The sequence below is a fragment of the Cynocephalus volans genome, chromosome 7 (genome assembly GCF_027409185.1).
Source record: "Cynocephalus volans isolate mCynVol1 chromosome 7, mCynVol1.pri, whole genome shotgun sequence".
NCBI classification, from domain to species: domain Eukaryota; kingdom Metazoa; phylum Chordata; class Mammalia; order Dermoptera; family Cynocephalidae; genus Cynocephalus; species Cynocephalus volans.
This window is the reverse complement of record NC_084466.1, coordinates 44,692,380-44,718,659: the sequence shown is the minus strand read 5'-3', so window position 1 is coordinate 44,718,659 and position 26,280 is coordinate 44,692,380. Positions and strand designations below refer to the sequence as shown.

Sequence of the window (26,280 nt, the reverse complement as noted above, 5' to 3'; positions counted from 1 at the left end):
GATAATGTGTTTATTTTCTTTTCCTGGATTTTAGGGTTTAAAGGTTCCCACTGAGGAATGATGCACGAATTGAAAGAGGAAGTGTGCATGGACTGGAGGATGCATTACATCTCATCACTTATTTGGAGACAGCCACTGTCAACACAATCGTATAGAAAATATTATTCTTCAGTAAATAAAAACACACAGTCATAAAATATCACAACACATTTTCCACTGCATTTTAGTAAACATGGCAGTTTGTTATGCCACTGTTTGCAAGTTAACTCTATGGATAAAAACACTACATATGACCTGCTTGTTGCATTTGCCCAGAGAAAATGAAATTATCTACTCTTGAATTAAGGACAGCTGCTATTTTTACCTGTACTCATCCATGCTGTTTTTTAGAATACTATTGAATTCAAAACATGCCTTCTTGTTCTCCTCTTCCCCTCCCCCATCTCACCGGCCTTCTGGCCTCTAACCCACCTCCCTCAGTTTTTTTAGGTACAAGTGAAAAACCCTAAGTATTTAGCTATGGCTCCTGCTAATTGCTTTGTCACATGTCAAATGTGATGTGTTTTCTTCTCTGCCACACTGAATCATCTTTTTCTTCTAAAAAGACTGTATTTTTCTTTCCTCTCAGTTCTTCAACTGCCTTCTAACACAATCTTACTGGGAAACGAGCATCGGACATACTGCTGCAGCATCAGAAGCAATAGTCACCGGCCACTACATACTCTCAGCCTGAAAGCACAAAACCAAGACTTCAAATTTCTTACCCACAGCTTGCTCTCCTTTCTCCAGATTATCCCTTGAGGATTAATAAACACATTAAAACTTTTAAAAATGTATAATAACATGGTTTCCTTATCCTAGAGGTGGAAGAGAGTGCTGAGATGTAAGTGAAACGCAGCTAACATTCCCATGTAACACCACAATAATTTCTACTGAGCATAAAAGAGGCGGGGGGGGGGGGTGCAGTTTCTTAACCCTGATCCTTGGTTATAACATTAGTAACATTTGCCACACAGAAATACTCCAAACCAATAACGCAGGTAAACAGGCTTCTGCTTCGATGCTCCCCTAACTGCAATTGCAATGGGTGCAAAGCTCTAGGCAGGTACCTACTTGAGTAGGACTGGTCAGTTCCTGGGCTCTAATCTTATCTGCATTAGGCTGCACGGTAGCTGATGCCCGCGATTAGTTCCGGCAGAGTGATGCAGGTAGGGATGCAGATACAGCCGAGTAGGTGAGCTCTGCCCCAACCGTCTACCCAATTACAAACATCCTTCGTCTCCACTGAGGACATATCTAAACACAGAATTTACAATTGTGCATGCGAAACTTTACACTTACGTTAGTCTCCTCAACCTTTCCCCTTTCCCGGTATGCTGCAGTTAGGAATGATTTGTTCCAACACATAGAAAGCCATGCATCTGGTAGCACCAGTTTGGGGAGAAATCAGAAGCAGCAAAACGTTTCCTCCTTGTAAAATGTGTTGCTTCGGGCTGGCAAATTAGCAACTCCAGAGAACAAATTCACAGATTTGTCGTTAGTCATTCTCTCCACATTTCGTCTCTATTACCCACTGAGTCTGGGTTCTGGTATTTAACACACAGACAACATCCAGTTGCACTTCTTCAGCTCAGGGATATTTCCACAGCATTAAGCATACCATTTCCACCCGATGTCAATACTGCTTAAGTCTCTAACTTCTTGGAGGAAACGTCAGAGTTGGGGTGACGGTGATGCTCTGGCTGCTCTCCGGAGTGACAGTTGCCCGAACAATTCCTAATCGGCTATGTCTTTCGTGCCTTGGAGACTGAGGCTCCCTCGCGTCTCGCGTGCTCTCCCTCCTCTGCCCCTCTCTCCTCCCTCTCCTCTCTCCTCTCTCTCTCTGAACTGAATTTCTTGATATAACTCTCAATAAGCCCAGAGGGAGGGCGTGACGGCCGAGGCCCCGCCCCCGGCCCCTGATTGGCCGGTATCCTGCGGCGCGGGCGGCCGCAGCCGGGCGCTAGGGAGGGGGCGCGGAACAAGGCGCTGACTGTCTCCCGGCCTCCCCTCCCAAGCGCCCCCTCGGCAGCGGCGAAAACCCGGAGAGCGGATCCTGGCCCCGCGAGAGCCGGGTTCCAGGAGGTGCACTGAGCATGCCCAGCAGGGTCCGCCGGGGAGGGAAGCGCCGGCGCTCCCCAGGCCCACGCGGACGCGGCGCGGCGGGGAAGCGAGCGGCGGATCCCGGGCGGTTGGACAGACGGACGGACGGGCGGGCGGGTGTGGGCAGCGCAGGAGCCCGGCGGGGCGCGCGGACACGGATCCGGGGAGCCTCCGGCACCGCCGCGGACGGAGGGGGGTCGCCTCGGCGACGCGTCTTTGGGCGCTTGTTTCGCGCTTGTCTGTGCTAAGCAGGGGCCCAAATGCACAGCTGGGAGAGTCAGCCGGGGATCCGAGACGCATCGCCACCCCTCTGTGGGGAGCACGGCCAGCAGATCCCGGGAACGCGTGAAACGGAGGACATGCCCGGTGCTGCAAGATAGGGGCTTTTGCTGGCAGGGACATTGGGGAGAAGGGCGGAGAGGGCGCAGAGCGAAAGGTGGGGGCAGCGGGTTTTTACATCTCAAACGAGACCGGAAAGGAAAGGAATGTGAACACTTCACATGCAGGGTCACGGAAAGTGTCGGGGGAAGGGAAAGTGGCAGCCCCTTGGAGCCCCTTGGTCAGCCCTGGCCAGTTTGCTGTGCGTGCGACGTCTCGTCTGGGGGAGCAGGACGGGCCGCGGCGGCAGATCGCGGCGGTCCCAGCCCTTCCGCACCCGCAGCGCCTGCAAAGCCGAGGAGCCGGGCTCGCCCGGACACGGCTGCGGCAAAACCCGTCTGCAGCTCACCTAACTGCAAACTTTGCTTCCGAGAGGCTGGAAGGAGTCTCGTGCCGCTGTTTCCCAAGATGTGACACTTCCTTCCCCCTATGCACTTTCTTCTGTTTCCAACTTTACTGCAATACTTGTCTTTCCCCCTGCAATTCATTTCTCTCACTCCAGCTCTGTAGTGTCTCCTCACATGTTTCTCGTTTTCGTATAAGAGCCGGATGGAGCGACTCCCGAAAGAATTAGACTTATTCCTTAAATGTCGGCCCCCAAAGCACTGTCTGTTATTTGTTTGATCCTTTAAAATCAGTAAACCACGAAGGTTTGTGTAGTGGGCTGTACCTCCAACGCCAGATACCTGAGTAAAGTTGAGACATTAATAGTTCACTTGGAACAAAAAAATGTGTTTTTCTGAATGACCTATAAAGGTTGTCTGAGAAGGTCTTAATGCATGATTGAATAACTTGTTCTAAGTTACAGGAAGAATCAAGGGCATTTATTTTAAACCTCTCTGTTCCCCATTCTGTACTGGAATGTATGAGCATTAAAGGCTCTTCACATATTTCTGCGCTATGATGGCATGTTTGAGAATACCTCTTGTTTTCGAATACAATGCTTTAAAAAAAAGGAACATTTATATATAGATGTTTAAATTAAAAGTTAAAAAAGACCACTGGTCAAACCTACCAGACTATATGGTGTATAAATAATTCCATTATTTAATCACTCGTTTGACATCACAATTTCCCCACATAAAATTGTAAGCTCCTTTTTTTCATTCAAATTTTTCTTAAGGTGAATATTCACAGTTAAACTGCAGTGTCTAAAATCCCACTGTAAAATCCATTAATCCCTTATATGTGAAATATAAAACACTTTTCTTGCAGACAATAGGTTGATATTGTCTTGAAATAGCCAAAAAAAAAAAAAAACAAAAAAAAAAACATAGTAATATTTGGTATGATTAGAATATATACAATTTAAGAATAAAAAGGATTGCTTAAGTATCCAAAAGCCGAAAGAAAAAATATTACCTTATACAATAATGCGAGTGAATTAAAGAATGATTCTTTTATCTTACTGCAGTAAATGACCATTTTGCCATTCACAGAATCTACAATTATAGCTAGTACATTACTCCAATTGTCAAGTATTTTTATGCTCTGAAGTATTTTAAGATAAATGAACCATCATTCCAATACATTCGCAATAAATATAGCAGCGCAGCCACTTTCCAGTTGATTTCATAAGCATCACAGTTATATGATATTCTTATTGTAATCATACCTTAGTCGTTTGAAAGTCATGTTGTAGTCGCAACACATAGCTCAGCAATAATTATTTAACATCATTAAGTGGAATTGTTTCTGTTTGCTAAGGGATAGCTTTACTTGTTGGCAGAGCCCGTTATTACCTTGTGCTCATAAATGAAATCTTAATATGAACACAGGACGAAGGTTAGGGATGAGAAAAAATAATCACATGATTAAATTTATGACCATGAGACTTCAATTAAAGAAAACCACAGGCCAAAGCCCCAGAATGAAATAGATCTAGATTCTTCTCAAAGGAGATTGAATGTAATATAGAAATAGAGCTACTAATTCAGGGTATTCTATCTTGTAGGTGTTTATTTGGCATATTTAAATAATTGGGATTCTTTAATTAAGTTTTCCCTCTTACAGCTAGAATAGTTGAGGCTTGTTTGCCCTATTATATTTTAATTGCTAAACTCTAGAGTGAGAATTATTATTAGAGATCTTATTAATATTCCTAGAAGAAAATTAAATAGAGAGGGTAATATTCTGAACCCTCTGCTGTCATAACTTGAGACCTCTGCCCAAAACACTGTATAAACTATTGGCATGAGAAGTGTACCCAATCTACGTCTCCCATACTATTTTTTAAAAACTTATATCTGCAAAATTATAAAGTAAGGAAATATTATTCATTAGTTTTAATTTTTCTAAGGGAACATCTATTGGTTTTTATGCTGCATTTTATGTTTTTTTCTTTAGTGAACTTAAGAAAATATTAGATTTTCAATTATATGACTCTAATATAGATCTTCCAATATATTTAATACACTTCTAATTAGATCTCTTTAATTAACCCTTATTCATCTTTGTCAATGCATATTTTCTACAGCAAGGAATTATGATGTTCTCACCTGTTTTGTACCTGATGCTTACTTCAGGAATTATGCTATCTGGGCTACAGTAAAATTGCCTTAGTGTTCTCTGCTGATTATACAGGTCATGGGATGTAAGTCTCCTTTAGCCAGCTAACTGAAGACTAAAATGCTATTACAGATCTATACAGAAACAAATAGGGAGTTAGTAAAATTATTTTATATTCTACAAATTTACCATTGTTCTATTTATATATTTAAATAATAAATTCCTTATAATGGCATTTAAAAACTTAAATTATTAAACAGTTCAATTTATTAATTGGATTTTCATCTACTATTTTCCAGTTACCACTCGGCATTTTAAAATTACATTTCACACCAAGATTATAAAGGCTTTTTTTGTAAATTATATTTTATGTAACAGACATAGACTGTGGTATTTAGAATGATCAGATGACCTCCTAAGGACTTCAAGACTAATATTTTTAACTCTAATATACTAGTTCTACATTGCAAAATTTTAAATAAAATAAAAAAAATACTATTGTGTCCTGTACTTCTAAAGTTTTTTTAATCCAGATGTCTTCTTGTGTCTAACAGACATTAATCAATCAATCACAAAGGCTCTTATGTCACAGCAGATATTGTCTCCATTTTATAAAAAGAGACTTGACTATTGCACTGTACTTCTTTTGGGTGGAGATTGTGGTTAAAATGCTAAGGGTTATTTCTATTATCACTGTTTAGAAAATGACAATGCAGAATTTTAACTCCATGAAAAGAAAATTAACACGTTTTAAAGCTGTGCAAACTGACAAAGTGTAGTAAAATCCTTGAATAATTCTTTTGCTTCACTATTTATTATTAGCTCTTTCCTTTGAATACCTTTTTTTCTTTTTACTTTTCTTTTTTAAGGAAAACCTAGTCCAAGGTAATCAAATCACAAAGGAAAGCAGGTGACAACCTTCATTCTCTTTGAGTGACTGAACTAAATTTATCCCAATTTGCTATATTTTTATGACTGACAACTATTATAGATGTCAGGGTGTAACTCTAACAGCTATCACAACATAAACTGACATTATTCAGTGCCGCTATTTTATCATGATTATTATATAAATAAAGAAAATATTGCCTTTTATTATTGCTATTTTAAGATTTAAGATTATATATAGACAAAGCTTTCATAACAAATGTTTTCTCCATCACAGGTAAGTCTCGAGCAATCTGTACAAAAACATAAAAAGATGGTTTTAAGAGAGTAAAAAGAGAGTACATATATGTGTATAAATGCTTAAACTTAGATAATTTGATTATTTTTAAGTCATGTAATTTCAAGTGAAACATAACATAAAAAACTTTTTTCTTGGGTCTGTATGATATTTATTTCTGTAAGTTAAAAATTATTAGATTAAAATGTCAAGTGTTATCTATTCACATATTATATGTATATTAAATATATATTCACATATTATATATTCACATTTATATAAATGATAAATGTCCAGAAATGTAGAAAACAATGGACATTGTTTGGAAGCACCTCTATTTACATTTAAAAATAGAGACAGAAAATGTTGAAACAAAAACACATTTCAAACTCAACAGCATTTGCCCAAAGATAATTAGGAGAATGATTTTTTTAGATATTAGGACTTATAATAAATTGAAATAAATATAGGACAGCATTTTTTAAAAATTCTCTTTTATCACATTCTCATTAAGAAGAGTATGTTGTGGAAAACAAAACTTACTGTTACCTGAAACAATATTGTTTTGGAAACTTTCATTCCCTATTCCTCCTCCCCCCTTCCTCATTCTTATGTTTTCTGTCTTTAAAAAAAGAAAAAAAAACCTCACATGATACTCTTCTAGAAACCCAATTAGTTACATCATGCACATAAATAGACTTACTAACATAGGGCAGGATGGGTAAGCCTCATTTTTCTCTTATAGTCTCCTCTTAGGAACCCAGTTCTACCCACAGTCCCCCTCTAATTGAATTAGGGTGAGTCAGAGACACCGTGTATACTGTTGACTTCTTTTTTTTTTTTTTTAATTTTATTTTGTCGATATACATTGTAGCTGATTATTGCTCCCCATCACCAAGACCTCCCTCCCTTCTCCCTCCCCCTCTCCCCCCCAACAATGTCCTTTCTGTTTGCTTGTCGTATCAACTTCAAGTAGTTGTGGTTGTTATATCTTCTTCCCCCCCCCCCCCGGTTTTGTGTGTGTGTGTGTGTGTGAATTTATATATTAATTTTTAGCTCCCACCAATAAGTGAGAACATGTGGTATTTCTCTTTCTGTGCCTGACTCGTTTCACTTAATATAATTCTCTCAAGGTTGACTTCTTCAGTCCTGGCTTAGCTCCATATCACTGATAACACCAAAGGGAGATGGGATTGCTCAGCTTTTAAAAGATACTGTTATGCTTTAATATAACATAAATCTGGGATTTAAGTTAGTATCACTCTGCTTACAAAAATTATGTTTCTACTTGTATTTAAACATCTATTCATTAAAGTAATTTTAAGTGAAAATTCTATTCTGTACTGTACACTAACACAAGACTTTGAAAAGTGCTGCAAGGCACAACATTCATTCTTATGCCTATTAATTTACTGTGCTCTAGCCACAGGTTGGTGAAATGTTCAGAAAGAATTGAGAGCCTCAAAGAAACTTCTTAGCTGTATGGAATGGGGTTGGTTTGCTTAAAAGTAAGCCAGGATACATCATAAGCGAAATCGATTTTTAAAAAATAGTATGTTATAAAAAACATTATGTGTGAAGTTTATGAGAAAGCCTAATTAGGAAAATTTTCCTTGGAAAATATCACTTGTAAAATATAAGACAAAAAATAAATCTACCTTACAATAATTTTGAAAAGATTATAAATGTTTTCTTATGTCACAAAATATTCATGTAATGTTTTGATTTTGGAGATAAACACCCATGTTTTATATCTATGGCCTAATTACAAATTTTTATGATTTCTACAAGTAACAACTGTACCAGTGGAGGTGTCTTTAAATGGCTATAGTAAATAATACCAACAGGATTATTTCTGTGTAACATTTGTCCTTCACCATAGAATGAGGCTGACTGGACAGTGCATTACAAACAGACAAGCAGATCCTAAAGACCAGGTGATACTTCAAGTAAATACCACAATTAGTAGGAAAAAAATGGAAGTGAGGATTACACGAAATGATTATAAAACACCTAAGGGATAAATTCTGTCTTACAAATCTATTCGCCAGTTCACTCAAAATCTATTTTAAAAAGGCTTATTATATAAAAATACCTAATAAAAATAAAAAATACCTCCTATATAAAAAAAATCTTTCATGTGATCAACACAAATATCTGTAATATCTCAAGTGTAATTCAGCAGAGTCCTCTTACTCCTCTTACTCTATTTTATTTTTTTTTATACAGTAGTGGCTTACTCTCCTGAGAGTCTTTTCTGCTCTGCTAATACCCGTCACACTATCTTTCCTTTAGGTTTTAGATTTTAAGAATTTTGCTAGTTACGTTATTCTTAATAGTTTGAATGCTCACAAGCAAGTTCTTGATAATACTTGTATGTATAAATAAATGTACAGTGCCAACAATCTAGTTTGTTTTTTTTAAATCTCCATATTGGTCTAGATTGTTTACTGAGCTTAATATCGCAAGCATAATATTATACTGAACTTGACTATGTGATTTAAATAACATTTTAGAGTAATAAACTTATTCCATGTTTCTCACACTTTAATGTGAATAAAAATTGCCAGAGATCTTGTTAAGTTAAAATGCAGGTTCTGATATATTAGTTATTTGGTGGGAGCTGAGGTCTTACATTTCTAACAAGTTCCCAGGGGATACTGATGCTATTGACCTGTGGACCAGACTTTAAATAGTAAGGACCTAAAAGTCATCTTTAATACAAAGTATCATGGCTCATGGCGGGTGTGGGGGGGAAGGACAGAACTGTGGAGAAAGAATTATACCTACTATTCTACCATGAAGAGGTTAATTTTGTTACCAAACATCCTTCTGAGGCAAGTACTGCTCAGATGGTCACGGAATATATACATCATTCACATATTTATTTGATTTAGGTTGTTTTCTACCTCTTATCTAGATTAGACAGCTTGAGCTAAATTTTAGTTTTACTTTGACTAGGAATGAGGAAGAAGTCTGTTTGGAGCCTGGTGCCCTTCAGGGGAAGGCAGAACTGTGTAGAACAGCATGGGAAGGCTTAGGCCACTTGCTGAGCAATGTGGGTGCACCAGGTCACTGATGTGTATGGAAGGTGTCACCAAGGAAGTAACAGAATACCTGGGTGGACATCTTCGGGTCATCTCCAAAGCTCACATGAGTTCCTCCTTCATTGGAAATGTCTCTCCCCATATTACACCCACATGGTTATAAACAAAGCAGATATCTTCACCTGGCATGAACTCATCCTACCATGTCAAGAATTGATAGATTCAATCCATTTTACCAACACTTGATTGCATTTACGAAGACCCTAAATTAAAAATGGGCCACTGATCCCCTTCACTAAAGAACCTGGATCTGTAAGAGAGCTATTCCAAAATCAATCTAATTGTTCTTTGAACAGTACGCAGTGTATACTCATAAGTCATTAGAAGCAGTAGTTTTTCATTACATAGACTAGAATACCAAAGGAAGGTTGAAAAAGAAAGCAGGAGAAAAATGAAGATGATGCACAGAAGGGATCAGAGATGGGGAACCCCTTACAGTGGGTATGTACTTGGTTCCAATTCATATTGCTGCTCCGCTGTATCCCTGCCACTATTTCTGAAGAGCTACACCAGTAGTCTTTATAACTACTGCCTGCAACCAAGAGTCCAAACCAATATAAGAGCTAACCACAGCAACTTGGTAATGTTGCTTGACTCTATCTGTGATTAATTTATCCACTGAAGGACTAAAATATGAACTGTAGTAACTCGACTGGCATTTCATCATGGTAATGAAGAATAAGAAAAGTGAAAAAAAAAATGTTTATGTCAGTTGTTTTCAAATGGGAGTGATTTTGCCCCTCATGGGACATTTGCCAATGTCTGGAGACATTTTAATTACCTGGAAGGAGGGGTGGGTTACTACTGTCTTCTTGAATGTAGAGGCCAGAGACGATTCTAAACATTCTATAATGCACAGAACAACTGCCCCTCCCCCAACACACACAGATACACCCACACAACAAACTGGCAGTCATGCCAAACTTGAGAAACCCTGCATTAGATGAATAGCACTTGTATTTTTATGTACTGTTTAAGCAAATTTATATCTGAGTCTCTAAATTGCCAAATCAAAGAAAATATCAGTGAAATTTATCTGTACAGATCTATAAGATTTGTCTGTACAAACTCTGTTACAAATGATGCTTCTAAAATGCTAGTTGAAATCTAAAGAAATAAATTTCTCTTTCAACCCTTAATGACAAATGTTCTATCTTTACAGAATGCTCAGCAAATACGCAAATCAACCATTGGGCTAAACTTGACTATTTCTGTCCCCCGTTGTTGTCAGAAAATGTAAGATTCTTAAGTGTATATATGAGGCATTTTTATTAGTTTTATACTACTGTGTAATATATCCAGTATAAAATTTAAATTTATATCACACCTTTATCACTATTTTGATAATTTAATAGTTAAAAATAATTTAACCCACACACAAATTTTCTGGCAAAATTTGATTATCCTAGGTTCTGTTATACATCTGTGATTCATGTAAAATGTTCATCCGGTGAGAAAGTTAAAACTGTGATAACTTCAAATAGAAGATGAAAACCTCCCTCAGTTCTAAGACTGTAAGTTCTAATAAAGCATCTATAACTCCATTAAAATCTGTGATTTTATACAGGTTGGAAAAAAGGGTAATGTAATTCATGTGGCTAATTGCTAAGATTTCTTTTATCCTGATTACTGTGGTCTCAGTAACTTACTTTAATTCCTCCAAGGATACATATCACATGTATATTTACTCTAAAGTTTTTAGGTCAACTTAATTGTTCCTGGAAACCAGCAAATTAAATTGCAATAACAATCTAATAAATCAGCAAAAATTTGCTGAATTAGGTTAAATATTCATTCAAAGCAAAACAAAAATACTGAAGAAATGTTGAGTACACAAAAAAACTCATTTTTAAGTGTATACTATTTAGCTGAATTGAGTATCATTTTGTTAAAATAATTCTAAAATAATTTCTAAATGTGGTAAACACTGCCATCTAGAGGACTTTTTTTGTAATGCATATCAAAATGAAAACTAGATGTGTGAAATGTATGGGCCTGTGCTATAATTTTTATTTTGGTTTCCTAGATCTGACAAAATGTTCTATATTTCATAAAATTAGCTTAATGGCAGCAGTAAGTTATTAAACATTTTTTGCTATGATCTTAAATATCAATACTGACACATTGTCAAAGACATTAGTGGAATGAAATACTTTTTTTTAACCATAATGTTTTAAAGTTGTCACATTTGTCATAGTAACTTAATTTTGATATTTTAAATGAATTAATAATTAGGTCAGAAATATAGTCAGATTCTTACAAAAGATAAATAAGAATCAATAGCTAGAAAAACCAGCAATACAATGATGTCAATGTATAATTATACACTTTACAATAAATGTTTCTTTCAGAAAAACAACAAAATTACCTGTATTATTATTATTGTTATTTTTCCCTGTGTTTCCTCTTTTATGTTAGTTTTAACGTGAACGTTAACTTACACAATGTGCTGATTTCTAAGGTCTGCTTCTTGGGGAGTTACTCATAAATCAATGGTGGCTGAGACTCTCTGGGGTACTCAGGACCTGAAGAGATGTGTAAATAGTGGTAATTTGCTATGTGTCCTATTTAAATAGAAATACTAGCACTTATAAAGTTCCCATTGTCAAAAATAGGTGAATAGTAAAAAAAGTGTTTTCTACAATAATTTTTCCGGGGACCATTAGTATACATTTTTAAGTTAAGTGACTATTAAATATATACATTTATAGTTAAAAATCATAGAAATGTTGCTTGATGAAATATATTTTATATGTACCCTAAATTATAGATTGATTACTAGCAAAATTTGTGAAACAGTCTACTTTTTATCAATTATAACCAATGTTATATGTATTTGCATTTTGGGGGGATGATTAGGATTCTATTTTAGTATCTTCTTTATGGTAGACCTGCACTAAAGCATTAGAGATTACGAATCGAATTCTGTGACTAAGAAGAGAAAGTAGAGTGTAAATTTCAAATCAAGTGAAACAAGACAGATATGTGGTATTAAAATGCAATTCTGCCAAGTTGCTACAAGGCTGTGGAGATGCCTATTGAAAGGTGAAATTTATGACAAGTCAGTATAAAAGTAATTTTTCTTCTCATAATTTGATGTTTTAATTACAAAGAATATCCGTAAGAGTCCAATGCCATTGAATTTAATTATAATTTTACATTTACATGAGTAAAAAGTGCAGGGTTGATGATAGTGATGAAACGCTGACTATTATCTTCATTACCATATTGCATCTGGTGTTTGAATTATAAATGATCACTGAGGGAAAAGGAAGGAATTGAATCAATATCAATGTATGTAGGTATAATAACTTTTTTTCCAGTGGAAGTTTCTTATAGTTTTGTATTATTTGGTATTACATATTTATGTATTGTATATATTTTAATCAATGGAAGAAATAGCTATGGAAGAAAATAGTATATAAAGAGGAATAGAAAATGTAAAATATTTGGCTATCCTTGCCCACCTCTAACTTTGGACCCTTAACTTTTTAAATAGGAAAGACTTTTATGTGTAGATAAAAAGGACAACCTTCTTTCTAGGTTTAGAAATTCTTAATATTTTGTTGAATTTCTTTGATTTCTTTATCACCTATTTGCTGAAACATTTAAATGTAAGAATAGACTTTGTTACCACAAAATCATTCAGAAGACATCTCCTAAGAAAAACATACGTAACCATGATCATTATCACACTTAAGAAAGTAATAATTCCATATCATCATCTAATATCTACTTTATATTGAATTTTTTTACTCATTTCCAGAAAGTTGATAAGCATTTTTCCCCCTTCTAAATCCAATCTGATCTGTTCACATTGCCTCTTTTCTATCTCTTTGGTCTCCAGGTTTAAAACAGTCCTCTCAATTTCTTTTTCATGACATCGAATTTTTGATGAGTTCCATACATTTGTATGGCCAACTGTTCCACAACTGGGATTTTTTAATTGCTTCCTCTTAAGGTCATTAACTTGATTCTCTATGACCTATATTTTTTGTAAATTGGAAGGTAGATGTAAAGCAGTGCTGTCCAATAAAATTATAATTTGCTCTGCATACATAATTTTAAATATTCTAATAGCCACTTTAAAAAAATGATAAGGTGAAATTATTTTAATACTAGGTTTAATTCAACTCAGTATGTACAAACCATAATTTTACCATGTAACCAATATTTTAAAAAATGTTAATGTATTTTACCTTCTATTTTTAATGTGCTATATCTATGAAATCTGACATGTATTTCACAGTTACAACATATCTTAATTTGGACTGGTCACAATTCATGTGAATACCATATTGTATAGCACAGGACCAGGTCTTGATTAGATTACAGCTGAATATTTTTGGCAATAACACTTTAAAGACAAGGTTTTGTTCTTCATATTCAATAACACCAGGAGACCCCTAATGTCAGATTGTTTTACTCTTCTTGATGTAAAGTATGGTCATTTTATTAAAGGATTACCTGCAATCCCTTGCACTGTGGAGGATTGTTCCTCTTTTCAACTAGTGAGTGATCTGTGGGATGATGCATTGACTATGTGAATATTCTGTTTCTTGACAAACTGGCACCAAATGATTCTGACATCCATTGATGATCTTGACGTGAGTCCCTGAATCAATAGTTGCATTATGTGTTACTAAATAAGCATTTTCTAATTCTATTATCCTTTCTTCTTTTTTTTTTTTTTTTTTTTTTTTCTAATGAGAGATATTTATTTTTTTATTTATTTATTTTTTTTTTTTGTATTTCTTTTTTTTTTTTTTTTTTTTTTTTTTAATTTTATTTTGTCGATATACATTGTAGCTGATTAATGCTCCCCATCACCAAAACCTCCCTCCCTTCTCCCTCCCCCCCTCCCCCCAACCATGTCCTTTCTGTTTGTTTGTTGTATCAACTTCAAATAATTGTGGTTGTTATATCTTCTTCCCCCCCCCCCCGGTTTGTGTGTGTATGTGTGTATGTGTGTGTGTGAATTTATATATTAATTTTTAGCTCCCACCAATAAGTGAGAACATGTGGTATTTCTCTTTCTGTGCCTGACTTGTTTCACTTAATATAATTCTCTCGAGGTCCATCCATGTTGTTGCAAATGGCAGTATTTCATTCGTTTTTATAGCTGAGTAGTATTCCATTGTGTAGATGTACCACATTTTCCGTATCCACTCATCTGATGATGGGCATTTGGGCTGGTTCCAACTCTTGGCTATTGTAAAGAGTGCTGCGATAAACATTGGGGAACAGGTATACCTTCGACTTGATGATTTCCATTCCTCTGGGTATATTCCCAACAGTGGGATGGCTGGGTCGTATGGTAGATCTATCTGCAATTGTTTAAGGAACCTCCATACCATATGAAACTAGATCCATACCTCTCACCATATACTAAAATCAACTCAAAATGGATTAAGGATTTAAATATACACCCTGAGACAATAAAACTTCTTAAAGAAAACATAGGGGAAACACTTCAGGAAATAGGACTGGGCACAGACTTCATGAATACGACCCCAAAAGCACGGGCAACCAAAGGAAAAATAAACAAATGGGATTATATCAAACTAAAAAGCTTCTGCACAGCAAAAGAAACAATTAAAAGAGTTAAAAGACAACCAACAGAGTGGGAGAAAATATTTGCAAAATATACATCTGACAAAGGATTAATATCCAGAATATATAAGGAACTCAAACAACTTTACAAGAAGAAAACAAGCAACCCAATTAAAAAATGGGCAAAAGAGCTAAGTAGGCATTTCTCTAAGGAAGATATCCAAATGGCCAACAGACATATGAAAAAATGCTCAACATCACTCAGCATCCGGGAAATGCAAATCAAAACCACATTGAGATACCATCTAACCCCAGTTAGGATGGCTAAAATCCAAAAGACTATGAACGATAAATGCTGGCGAGGCTGCGGAGAAAAAGGAACTCTCATACATTGTTGGTGGGACTGCAAAATGGTGCAGCCTCTATGGAAAATCCTTTCTTCTTTTATTAGATTTCGTTCTTCAGTAGAGAAGAGCTTTCCTTCCCTTTTCTCCTTTTCTTTTACTATTGCTTTAAAAAAAAAAAACTCAAACAATTACGTTTTAAAATTCCAAATGCTCTTTCACAATGTCTGAGGGTTCATTGTTCTGAGTGTAATAGGTAGTTCTCAGTGTAGTTTAATTTTGAATCCACTTTATGAAGATGGTTAAAGCCCTGGAAAGAAGTAGACAGGGTCCAGAACTCATCCCTGAAGGAGAGCCGATCTCTGATTGGGGTACCCATTAAGAAATGGATTTTGAGATGGTAAAACTGAGATTTTACTTTTCTCTCACACACATCAGCTGGCATAACCTGAAGTCACATATAGTCTTTCTTACTTTCAAGTTAGTTGTGAGTCTTGAATAGTTCTAGGTATACTCCCCAAATCCCTGTGTTCTGAGTTGCAGCTTTCTTCAGTTTATCTGAAGATATGCTTCCTCTGTTTTTTGATCTTGCAGAAATTAATTGAAACTTCACATCCTCTTATGAAATTCTTCAATGCTATTCATTCTTGTGGCTTTTGCTGCATTTCTTTATTGCCATTGTGAGAGAAAGACTTAAAACATGAAATCATTCTCCTACCTGGAAAAATTAATTTTGTATGTAGATAACACACAACACACACACACACAATCTGAATATATTAGATTTAGAAATATATCCAAGAATTGATATAATCAAGTTGCTTAATTTACCTTAAAATGAATGTGGCATCACCTGTGCTAGTTGCCCTTGGAACTGCCTCCAGTCATCTGATCATATCTGCCTTAAAATGATAAATTCTGCAAACGTCTAGGGTTGTCAGTTTGCACGTAGGATGTGTGATGCAGGGAAAACACTTTAAAATCCCACCTCTCATGACTCTGGCATGGCTCCTTGCTCACTCTCCTAGCCATTGTCTATCTTGTTTCCCCAAGATAAAGAGTGACATCCAGCTTGTTGTTGTTGGCAGAAAAAGTAGTTCTCAGTCACAGTATCTGAGAACAGAGACTGTTTTTCCTGCTTTCACGTTCAGCAGAAGTTAAACATGATAAGAAAGGCAGTAATTTCGTAGTTAAACTGACAAATTCAAAGTAAGTTTCTATGTTTGCAAAGCATTTGAGGAAGAGCCTGAAGAAAGAAAATCTCTATTCTTCTATTTTAGTTGCTAGAGCTTTTGCATTGTGTTGAAAGGTTATAGTCACTGCTCATACATGGAAACATAAATACAAGGAAAAGAGAGCAACAAAAACAAAACAAAACACCAAGTTAAACAAACAGAAAAACCTCCCATGCTCTGAAGTACCAATGAGCGCTCTAGGTTTCCCCTGAAGGATTGGTTTTGATTCCTTATAACTTCAGCTTTGCATTGCTGCAGGCAGCCTAATCAGTCCTAAATCAAGAAGAGCATTGCGTTTGGTAGATTGGGAGCCCAGCCCACCAGCAAGTGGACCTGCAACCAGACTGAGAGTGAATCAGATATCCCCAGTGTCGGATGAGACCTGAGATTGCCCCAGCCTCCTCCGATGCTGCTACCCCTGCCTGCCCAGTCCTATGCCTGCCTGGTTTCCCATTCCTTTCCTCACTTGTTCTAAAGCCTGTGCAGAATTCCAGCCAGCTTCACAGGCATCTGGAACCACCTCCTCCTGATGTGTTGGGGGCTCTTCTCATCCCTACCCCTCCTTGTTCAAAGTCAGCCTAAAGTCATAGAGCAGCATAGTCCAATACTGCCATTGGCCTGTTTCCAAAGCAACATCGCAGGCCACGGGCCATAATAAGCAATTACTTACCTGCCGGATTACGTGTCTTTTGTGTTTTGATTTGGATTTGATTTCATCAGTGCCTTGGGTTCAGTGTCCCCCCAAAACTTAATCCACACCATAACTGTTGAGGGTGGGAAATACTATTACGGTAACTGAAAGGTGGGGCTTTAAAGAGGTGATGAGGTTGAAGGACTGTGCTGCAGTGAATGGATTAATAACGGTGGTCACAGGCTTGGTTCTGAGGGCTTAGAAAGAAGAGCACATGAGAGGTTAGTCTGTCTCTGCTCTGCCATTTTCTGCCATGTGAGACCCCTAGATCACTGTTCATCACCCTTCACCAGATGTGTTTCCCAGATTTCAGATGTCTCAGCCTCTGAAACTATAAGCAATATTTTTTAAATAAAATACTTAGTTCTGTGTATTTTGTTATAAGCAACAGAAACATATGAATACAATCTGTTTTCCTTGGATGGTAATTTATAATGCTTCCCCTCTTTATCCCCATCCACACTTCTGCACCTCCTGGGGAGCATTCCTACAGCCAGATGAAACTTCAGGTACTGAAAGAATGATGCTTCTTCTCTGCAGTCTGCTGGCCCATCTTCCTGCCACACACACTCTCAGCCTCCATCCTTTCTTTTGTCTTCTTTCTCTTCCTTCTCCTTCACAAATATTGAAAAAATCTTTCATTGTGGTTTACAGTGGATTGTATCTTTATGTCACCTCAAAATTCATACATTGAAATCCTAACCCTCAAGATGATGGTTTTAGGAGGTGGGGCCTTTGGGAGGTGATTAGGTCATGAGGTCAGACACTTCATGAATGGGGTTAGTGCCCTTATAAAAGAGGCCCCAGAGAATGCCCTCGTCTTTTCTGCCATATGAGGTTACAGCAAAAGGACCACTGATCATGAGGAAGTGGGCCCTTACCAGGTACTGAATATGCCAGTGCCTTGATCTTGGACATCATGGACTCCAGAATATGAGAAACAAATGTCTGTTGTTTATTAGCCATCTAGCGTGTGGAATTTTTTTATAGCAGCCCAAATGGACTAAGATAGGGTTGTAGTGGTTTTCAGATTCATTTGAGGGCGTTATATTTGGTTTTTAAATTTGCTGCACAAATACTTCTCAGATTGTTTGTTCTTTGATTCTGATTTGTTTTCCCTTTAATTGTATCACTTCAAGAAGATAAATTTTTATATTTAAAAAAAAATAAGCAAACCTAAAAGGCCACAGTGCATTGTAGAAAGCTCACTCACAATGTGAAGGGTATGTATCAGCCTACTGTGATGTCTGGTGTTAATATTTTTCTAAGGCTTCAGGGTTAGGCCCCAATTCAAGACGTATGTGGCATTGCGATACAGAAGTCAACAGGTTTATATGCCACGTGCATCTCTGTTGCAAACTTAATAAAACTCAGTTGCCTATAGTAAGATAAATGCATGCACTGATCAGGTTTCTAGCTTTCTGTTAACCTTTTATGAGTTCTAAATCACCCAGCATGAAAATGGTTTATTTTTCTCCAAAAATCTTTCTGAAGTGTTGGAAAAGAACTCAGGAAATTATGTATACTTGGAAAAAATGTATGTAATTTTTCTTTAAAATACACTTATTACTAAGATCTTGTGCTTTAAGAGATTCATAGAGGAATTGCCAAGTCTCAATTTATTCTTAAAAATATCACTCCCATTGAATATTTAATTACATGGATTTCACTGTTTTACAATTTTGATTATTTTCACTGATTTTGTTTCAATAGTATTTTCATTTTTATATTTTAAAATCTGTTCTCAGTATAAATTATACTTATTACTTGCAATTCTGATAATCTGCATTACTGCATTGTCTTCACTTACCACTTTGTATCTTAAATTTATAAAATTTGTCCATTTATATTCAAATCCTATCCTAAATAAAATGCTATCAATGCCTGAAAATTAGTGTGTACTTTCCTCAAATAACTTAAGCAACTGTGTCGTAAACATTTTAACATATCTAGGTTAGCAACATGATTACTTAGGTATGATACGAAAATTGGTGCTTTTTCACACTAGTAATTAAATTCCACTTTTAATTTAGTCTTATTTTCAATATTCTTTTTTCTCCACCAAAATGAGGCATTCATATATGAAAATGTTTTTCGAAGTTGAAACATCTTCTTAAATTACAAAAACTATACAAACTTCTTAAAGAAAAAGATGATTTTAACAGTATAACGTCAAGAGAGCCATGTCTCCTCTCACACTGTCTTTTCCATATAATCCCACTTTGCCAGCCAACAGTTTGGCATATAATAACACTAGACTCTCTCAGCCTCTATCCCTATTCCCACCTTACAATTGCACACAAATAAATGTGATATTGTAAAATACATATATAATCTTTGTTCCCAACTCCTGATAAACCACTCCTAAAATCCCCTAGGACCTCCAAAGTGATGAGTGTCTTTTTGTATGCTAATGAATTGACTGATGGCTGGCAGCCCTTAGGTGGCTTCAGGATGGGGCTGATGAAGACCAACACAGGATTAGAGGGTTGAGACTTCCACCCGCCACCTCTGAAGAAGGAAGAGGGGCTGAAGATTAAGTCGAGCTCCAATGGTCAATGACTCAGTCAATCATGCCTATATAATGAAGCCTCCATAAAAACCCAAAAGCATTGTGTTTGGGGGACTTCCAGATAGTGGAATAAGTGGAAGTTCTGGAGGCTGGCACGCCCGAAAAAGGCATGGGCGCTCCAGACCCCTTCCTCCATACCTTGCTCAATGCATCTCTTCATCTGTATCCTTTGTAATATCCTTTGTCATAAACTGGTAAATGTTAAGTGTTTTTCTGAATTCTGTGAGCTGCTCTAGCAAATCAATCAAACCCAGAGAGAGGGTTGTGGGAACCCCAATTTATAGGTGGTTGGTCAGAAGTTCTGAGGGCTGCCTGGACTTGGGACTAGCATTTGATAGTGGGGGCAATCTTGGGGACTTAGCCCTTAACTTGTGGGATCTTATATTACTTCCAGGTAGATAGTGTCAGAATAGATTTGAATTAGAGGACACCCAGCTGGTGTCCACTGCAGAAGTGATTGCTTGCTGGTGAGGGGAAATACCTACATATTTGGTCACAGAAGTTGTCGTTATTGCTGCTGAGTAAAGGAGTGAGAAAAACAATTTGTATTTTTCTATATATTCTTGGAAATATGCATATAGATATTTCTATGTGTTTTTCTAAAAGACCACTCCGTATAAAAATACTTAGAGTACAACTTTATCAGTATTGGTAGAAACATTGTATACAACTTTATTTCTAAATTACATCTCAATAAAGCTGGAAAATCTTTCAAAAAGGAAATCCATACACTTTATATTTTTCTCTAAAAATCAATGCTGTATTGACAATACATATATCTTTGTTTCCTTTATCTCCATGGAGGATAAATAGCTAGGGTTGAGTTTCTTGGGTCAAAGGGAATGCATACGGTATATTGATAAATATTACCAAATTGTCTTCCAGATAGTTACTAACTCAAAAACATAACAATAGTATATACACTAATCCTTTCTAAGATTGAGTATGATCAATCTTTATTAATTTTTACCAATCTAATGGGCAAAAATGATAATTTTTAACTTTTCATTCACTTAATCATTAATTTGAGATTTTTAATGATGGATATTGTTATACATCTTTTGGCAGTTGCCTGTTCATACCATATTGTTTTCTAATAAATTCTTTATATCTTTCTTACTTAAACATGGGAGCTAATAATGCATTTTAAGTAGTTAGACTGTCAAATAATGCAAGTATTTTTGTTTCTTGTTTGCCTTTCCAATTTAATTATGATTTTTTAAATAATAGTTTGAATTTAAATGTATTCAAATCTGTTAAGTGTTTCTTTCCAACTGAGTTTTACATCATAGCTATAAGGGCCTGATCCATCTCAATATTCTACAAAAATATTTACTAATTAAGCAGTTACAGGCTTTTAAATGTGTTTTTACCTAATTTTCCTTCATCTTTATTGAAAGCCATATCAATATAGCAATAATAAAAGCCAAAATTTAAACCTGTACAATGTCTTAGCAAGCAATGAATGTTCTTGATACATTTTCACCAGAAAAAAAATCCAAATTATGAAGAGAATTTGAACAGAACTAATATTGATTCCAACTGTAATTTATATAACATACCAGATATTAAGAATCCAGGATAGTGTTTCCACCCTCTCAGAGCTGTTAGGTGGGGGTAGCTAATGGGAGAGAGAAGAAAAGTCTCATTTAAAAAGGTACTTACTATACCATCTAGCAGCATTTCCAATAAAGTGTTCTTCAGCACTCATGAGAGAATAAAAGATATAGCAAAATGGGTTCTATAGTCAAATAAATTTGGAAGTTTGTGTCTGTATATACATATATAAAAATATATATGAGCTTCATATAATATTTCATACAGTGATATGTATTATTACTTAGAAAAAAACTCCAGAAAACAGAGTATGTTTCCCCAAATTATTTATTAATGAAGCACTTTTACAAAGAAGTAGCAATTAGAAGTGCTATTTCATCCACAGTTCGATCCCTGTACTGGCCAGGTACCCCCCCCCCAAAAAAAGTGTTGTTTCAAAAAATAATACCTATGTTACATAATAAACATATTTACTACATATGTGTATAATGTGTATATGCTTATATGTGTATATATACCCATATATTAACCTGATTATCCTGTAGTCTGGAAAATTGTGGCTTTCCACGTTGCCAGCCTCCAGGAAAAGAAAGGTTCAGATCACTAGAAAGACAATGCTTAATATCTAACTTTCAAAACACATTTTAATATTAATCTCAAAGGTATTAATTTGTGAGAAACAAAAATTGAGTTCCAAAAGCTTGGATTTGAGAACTAAACCCTAAAAGTCTGTGGGGTCTTAGATGTGAGAGGGATGGAGATCATCACTTAAAAGTCTATGCTATCTTCACGTGATCTGTGACCCTTTCTCCCAGGGCCAGGCAGCTGTGTGGAAGCCGAGCAAGAAACCGCTCTTCTGCTATGTGAATGAGCACCACCTATAACCACACAGGCAAGGAACTGCTTTTTTTGCCCTCATTTCTGCCCTGCAATATGACCTCTCTGACAGCAGCCTATCTCCCCCTGAAAGTTCTGTGGGTTTGATGACTTTGGAGTGTGAGCCTTTGCTCAGCCTACCTACCTTCCATGGCCATCCTTCTCTTTTCAACAGCACAGATCACCCATAAGCCATTCTGTTGACCTAGAGGGACAGAGGGGCTATGAAAAGTACAGGAGCCCAGCACTTGTACTCTATATGTATATCTCTGTGCCTGTGAGATGGTGGCACAGATTCACCAAATACTTTCAAGTTGAGCAAGAAATTATGAATTCTTCCTTTCCATATTTGCTCCAAAGTTAGTCTTTTAATATCTACTGTACTATATGGAATAGTGATTTAAAGGGATAGTGTTAGAAAGCAGATAGAACTAAGATTTGCCAATTAAAAGTATCTCTGTCTTTTCTTAAGAGTGCACATTTCAGACAATTACTGCGTTCAAAGTTTCACTCTATCACAGTCATTGCTTTCCCACTCCAAGACTGCATTTTTTCTGCAGTGCTGTTTTCCCTTCATTTCTTTAGTCCCCACCAGTTTCTTTGGTCATGTCCTCTTGTCATTCTGTCTTCTATGTATTGAATGTTGATAGAGTTTTGGATCCGTTGGCCCCCCCAAAACTCATGTGGAAATCTGATCCCCAATGTGGCAGTGCTGGGAGCTGTTTGGGTCATGGGGACAGATCTCTCACGAATAAGTTAATGTTCTCCCTTGGGGCTGGGGGTAGTGAGTGAGAGTTCTCCCTTTATTAGTTCCAGCAAGAGCTGGTTATTTAAAGGACCCTGGCACCTCCCCCCTCTCTCTCTTGCTTCCTCTCGCCATGTGATCTGCTTGTACCTGCCAGCTCCCTGCCATTTTTCACCATGAATAGAAGCAGCCTGAGGCCCCCACCAGAAGCAGCTGTCCCAGAGTCATAAGCCAAATAAACCTCTGTTCTTTATAAATTACCCAGTTCTGCATATTCTGTTGTAAGCAACAGAAATGGACTAATACAAATGTCCTCTACACATGTTTATCAATACATAATATGCATTTTCTTTGACTCAGTAAATTCTCAAAGATGTTGAGATTATGCTGCATTTTTTTCTTTTCTTTTTGGATGTTCTGAAGCTCCTGTCTTAGTCCTGGGCACCTAATAGGCACTTAGTAATTATGTGGTTGACAAATGATTTTGTAAACAATGTGAACACTCCTAAATATTCCTAAATAGCCAACTCAAACACTTACAAAGAAAATGGAACAAAGGACCAGGAGCTTGTTGCTCATTTACATTACATTTTTAAAAAAAATCTCAGCCCTTCTTAAACAGTCACTTATTTCCAGCCTCTCCTCAAAAATCACAGTGATAATCACTGTCTTTATTCCAACTGTTTCTTTCCATGTCTCTGAAGAAAAGGATAAAATAACAAGGCCTGGAACGATGTGAAAGCTTGTAGGACTGGAGGTCTTCAAAGTAGCAGGGCCAAAATCACTTAATTACCCTATTTTCAACCTGGAAATGGACTTCATTTCTCTATTTTCACCCTGAGTAATCTCTTTCTAGCAACTCATTAGAAATGTCAAGGGACACTTTGAGGGAAGCTCTTATAACATAGTTGAAATTGTATCAAGTCAATAATCGTTTATTTGAAGTAATGTGTAATTCAAAGGTGATGGGACTTAGATATGTTGAAAATAGTTAATTCGATGTCACACTTTGTACATGAATAAGCTTCTCTTGGTCATCATATTTCGGTCTCCATTATCCAACTTAAAGTTTTAGATGAATATAATTGAAGGTTTTTATTTTCTTTATGCTGTATTTTTTTTTATGAGAGTTCATAGGGTCAGTGACAAACATAACTTAGCAGCAAATTGATGTTATTGATGTGTGTATAAAAGCCATCCTCTGAGGTCAAGTTCCAACAGTATCTGCTCATTGAAACCTTTGTTAACATGGCTTCTCACTCTCTCTGCCTTTGTGAAAAATTACTCACTGTCGAACATAATAGCAACCACTTGATCTCTCTCCTTTTCTCTGCCATCGTGGTGTGCACAGTGGCCTCCCTTCCTCACCATGTTCTCACAAGACTTTCAGGATCAAGCAATTCCTGACCAAGAAACAAAAGCAAAATTGGCCCATTCCCCAGTGCATTGAGATGAAAACTGGTAATAAAATCAGGTACAACTTCAAGAGCAGACATCGGAGAAGAACGAAGCTGGATCTATAAAGAATTGCACATGAGACGGCACATATTTATCAATGCCACTGTCATCTTACCATTATCAAGCTGGAAATCTGGACATTTGGATATTATGGGAAATTCTTTGTTTCTATGCTCTGCACAAGTAGATTGACTCTGTAATAAATATGTGAAACCTTTTGGTTGGGGGGGGGAGACCACTTATTGAATGCCTACTACGTGCCCCCTTACTAAGTACTTTACAAATGCTGTCTCTCAGGTAAGCCTCTTTACACCACTAAGACTTAACATCTTCATTTTGCAGATGAACAATCATACTTAGGTTAAGTGATAAGACAGATTTATACAGCTTGTTGGTAACAGCAGAGATTCAAAATTATTTCATTCTCATTTCAAAGCCCAGGCTATATGTTTGAAACAGACTGCCATTCAAATCTGTAGCAATCAGCTCAATGTATTATACTTAGCTTACATGTTAGTTTCTTACTAAATTTTTAAGTTGCTGGAGTTGTTATCCCATTTAAAAAAAATGTTTAAAACTGTTAGAACTGTGCCTAAGATACAAATTTATTACTTGATAAGGTGTGCCAAGTACAAAGAGTTGCATAAAACAAAATACTACATAAGAGAACCTCACAGTTTTGAATGCTGATATTTAGCTGATTTTTTGTGGCCTAGTTCCCATTTTTACGTGTATATTTTAATGACCCCTTTGTTCTTTCTCAATGCATTTTCATTAAGTCTGCTATTCAAATATAGTGTCCTGTGGTGAGATAGCATAAGTAGATTAAAAAGGTGTCCAAGTCTTTACTATATTTTGCTTAATGACATAATTCAGCAAATATTTAAGCTTTAAATAGCAATATTTCTGCCTCACCTCTGTGGCTCTTTCCTATACATTATTCTAATTTTACCAGTATTATCTTCTGTGATGGTGAACTTAATTTTGGGTCCTAATTTTAACTATAAAAGTAAATATAATAATCTTAGAAGTTGAGAAATAAAATCTTAGTAGGAATCTTTTACAAATATTTACATTTCTAACATATATATCAGTTGGTTCTATAAGTTAGCGTATAAAACTTGGTAATTTCAAGTATCTAAACTTTCTTGCCTTTAGGCTTTCTGTGTGAGACATTTCAATTCAGAAGTATATATATTTGGAAGCAAATCATCTTCATCCTAGAAAATATAGCAGATTCTTTGTATGTTTAAAGAAGAAAATTCCAAACTATGCTACCTTGAATAGCCTTTGTAAAAATAAATGATTATTTGTTCCTTTGGCAAATAGTCACAGGCAAACAACCTTACTCCTCGTCTTTAAAAAAAAATGCAAAATTTGCCAACCTTAGAATTTTTATTCTAGGACTCTGTCCATCATTTTAATGGACCTGTTCTAGAAGACTACAAAGGCCTAAGTCACAAGCAGTTCCTATTTAATTATAGATTCTTATCTCTAATTTCTAGAGAAAATTGTGAATTTCAGAATCACTATGAAACAACAATACTCGAGGAAGGCAAAGAACCAATAGGAATTGCATTTTTGGTGGATGTTAATTGCTCCAGGACACTAAAAGTGAAAGAAATGTGACATATCTTCATTTTTGCAAATCAAATCAAATCAAATCCAGTTCTGGATGTCCAGCAGAAGCTCAGTGACATTCATGCATGGATTCACATTGGGTTACATCCTAAAAGGAGGCTTCTATGATCTAAGAAAATTGAAGGGAAGTTTATAGGTTGGGGTGGGAAGATGTCTGTGATGATTATCCATTGTGTTGGACGTTCTTTCAGTCACCATGTAAAATATACATTTTAGTAACAGCTGTAGTAAAAGGCTTAAAAGTCAATATTTTAAGGTAACATTAAAGATAACAAAATAGGCAATTACCAAGAACTTGGAGGAAAAAA

General features: G+C 36.3%; 1 protein-coding gene across 1 annotated transcript; it reads left to right on the top strand.

Moving 5' to 3' along the window:
* Nucleotides 1-9,720: 9,720 nt before the first annotated feature.
* LOC134381621 (large ribosomal subunit protein eL39-like) lies at nucleotides 9,721-24,396 on the top strand. The gene is made up of 2 exons (XM_063101528.1): nucleotides 9,721-9,741; nucleotides 24,178-24,396. The coding sequence occupies exons 1-2, from the start codon at nucleotides 9,721-9,723 to the stop codon at nucleotides 24,394-24,396; spliced, it is 240 nt and encodes a 79-aa protein (XP_062957598.1).
* Nucleotides 24,397-26,280: the final 1,884 nt, after the last annotated feature.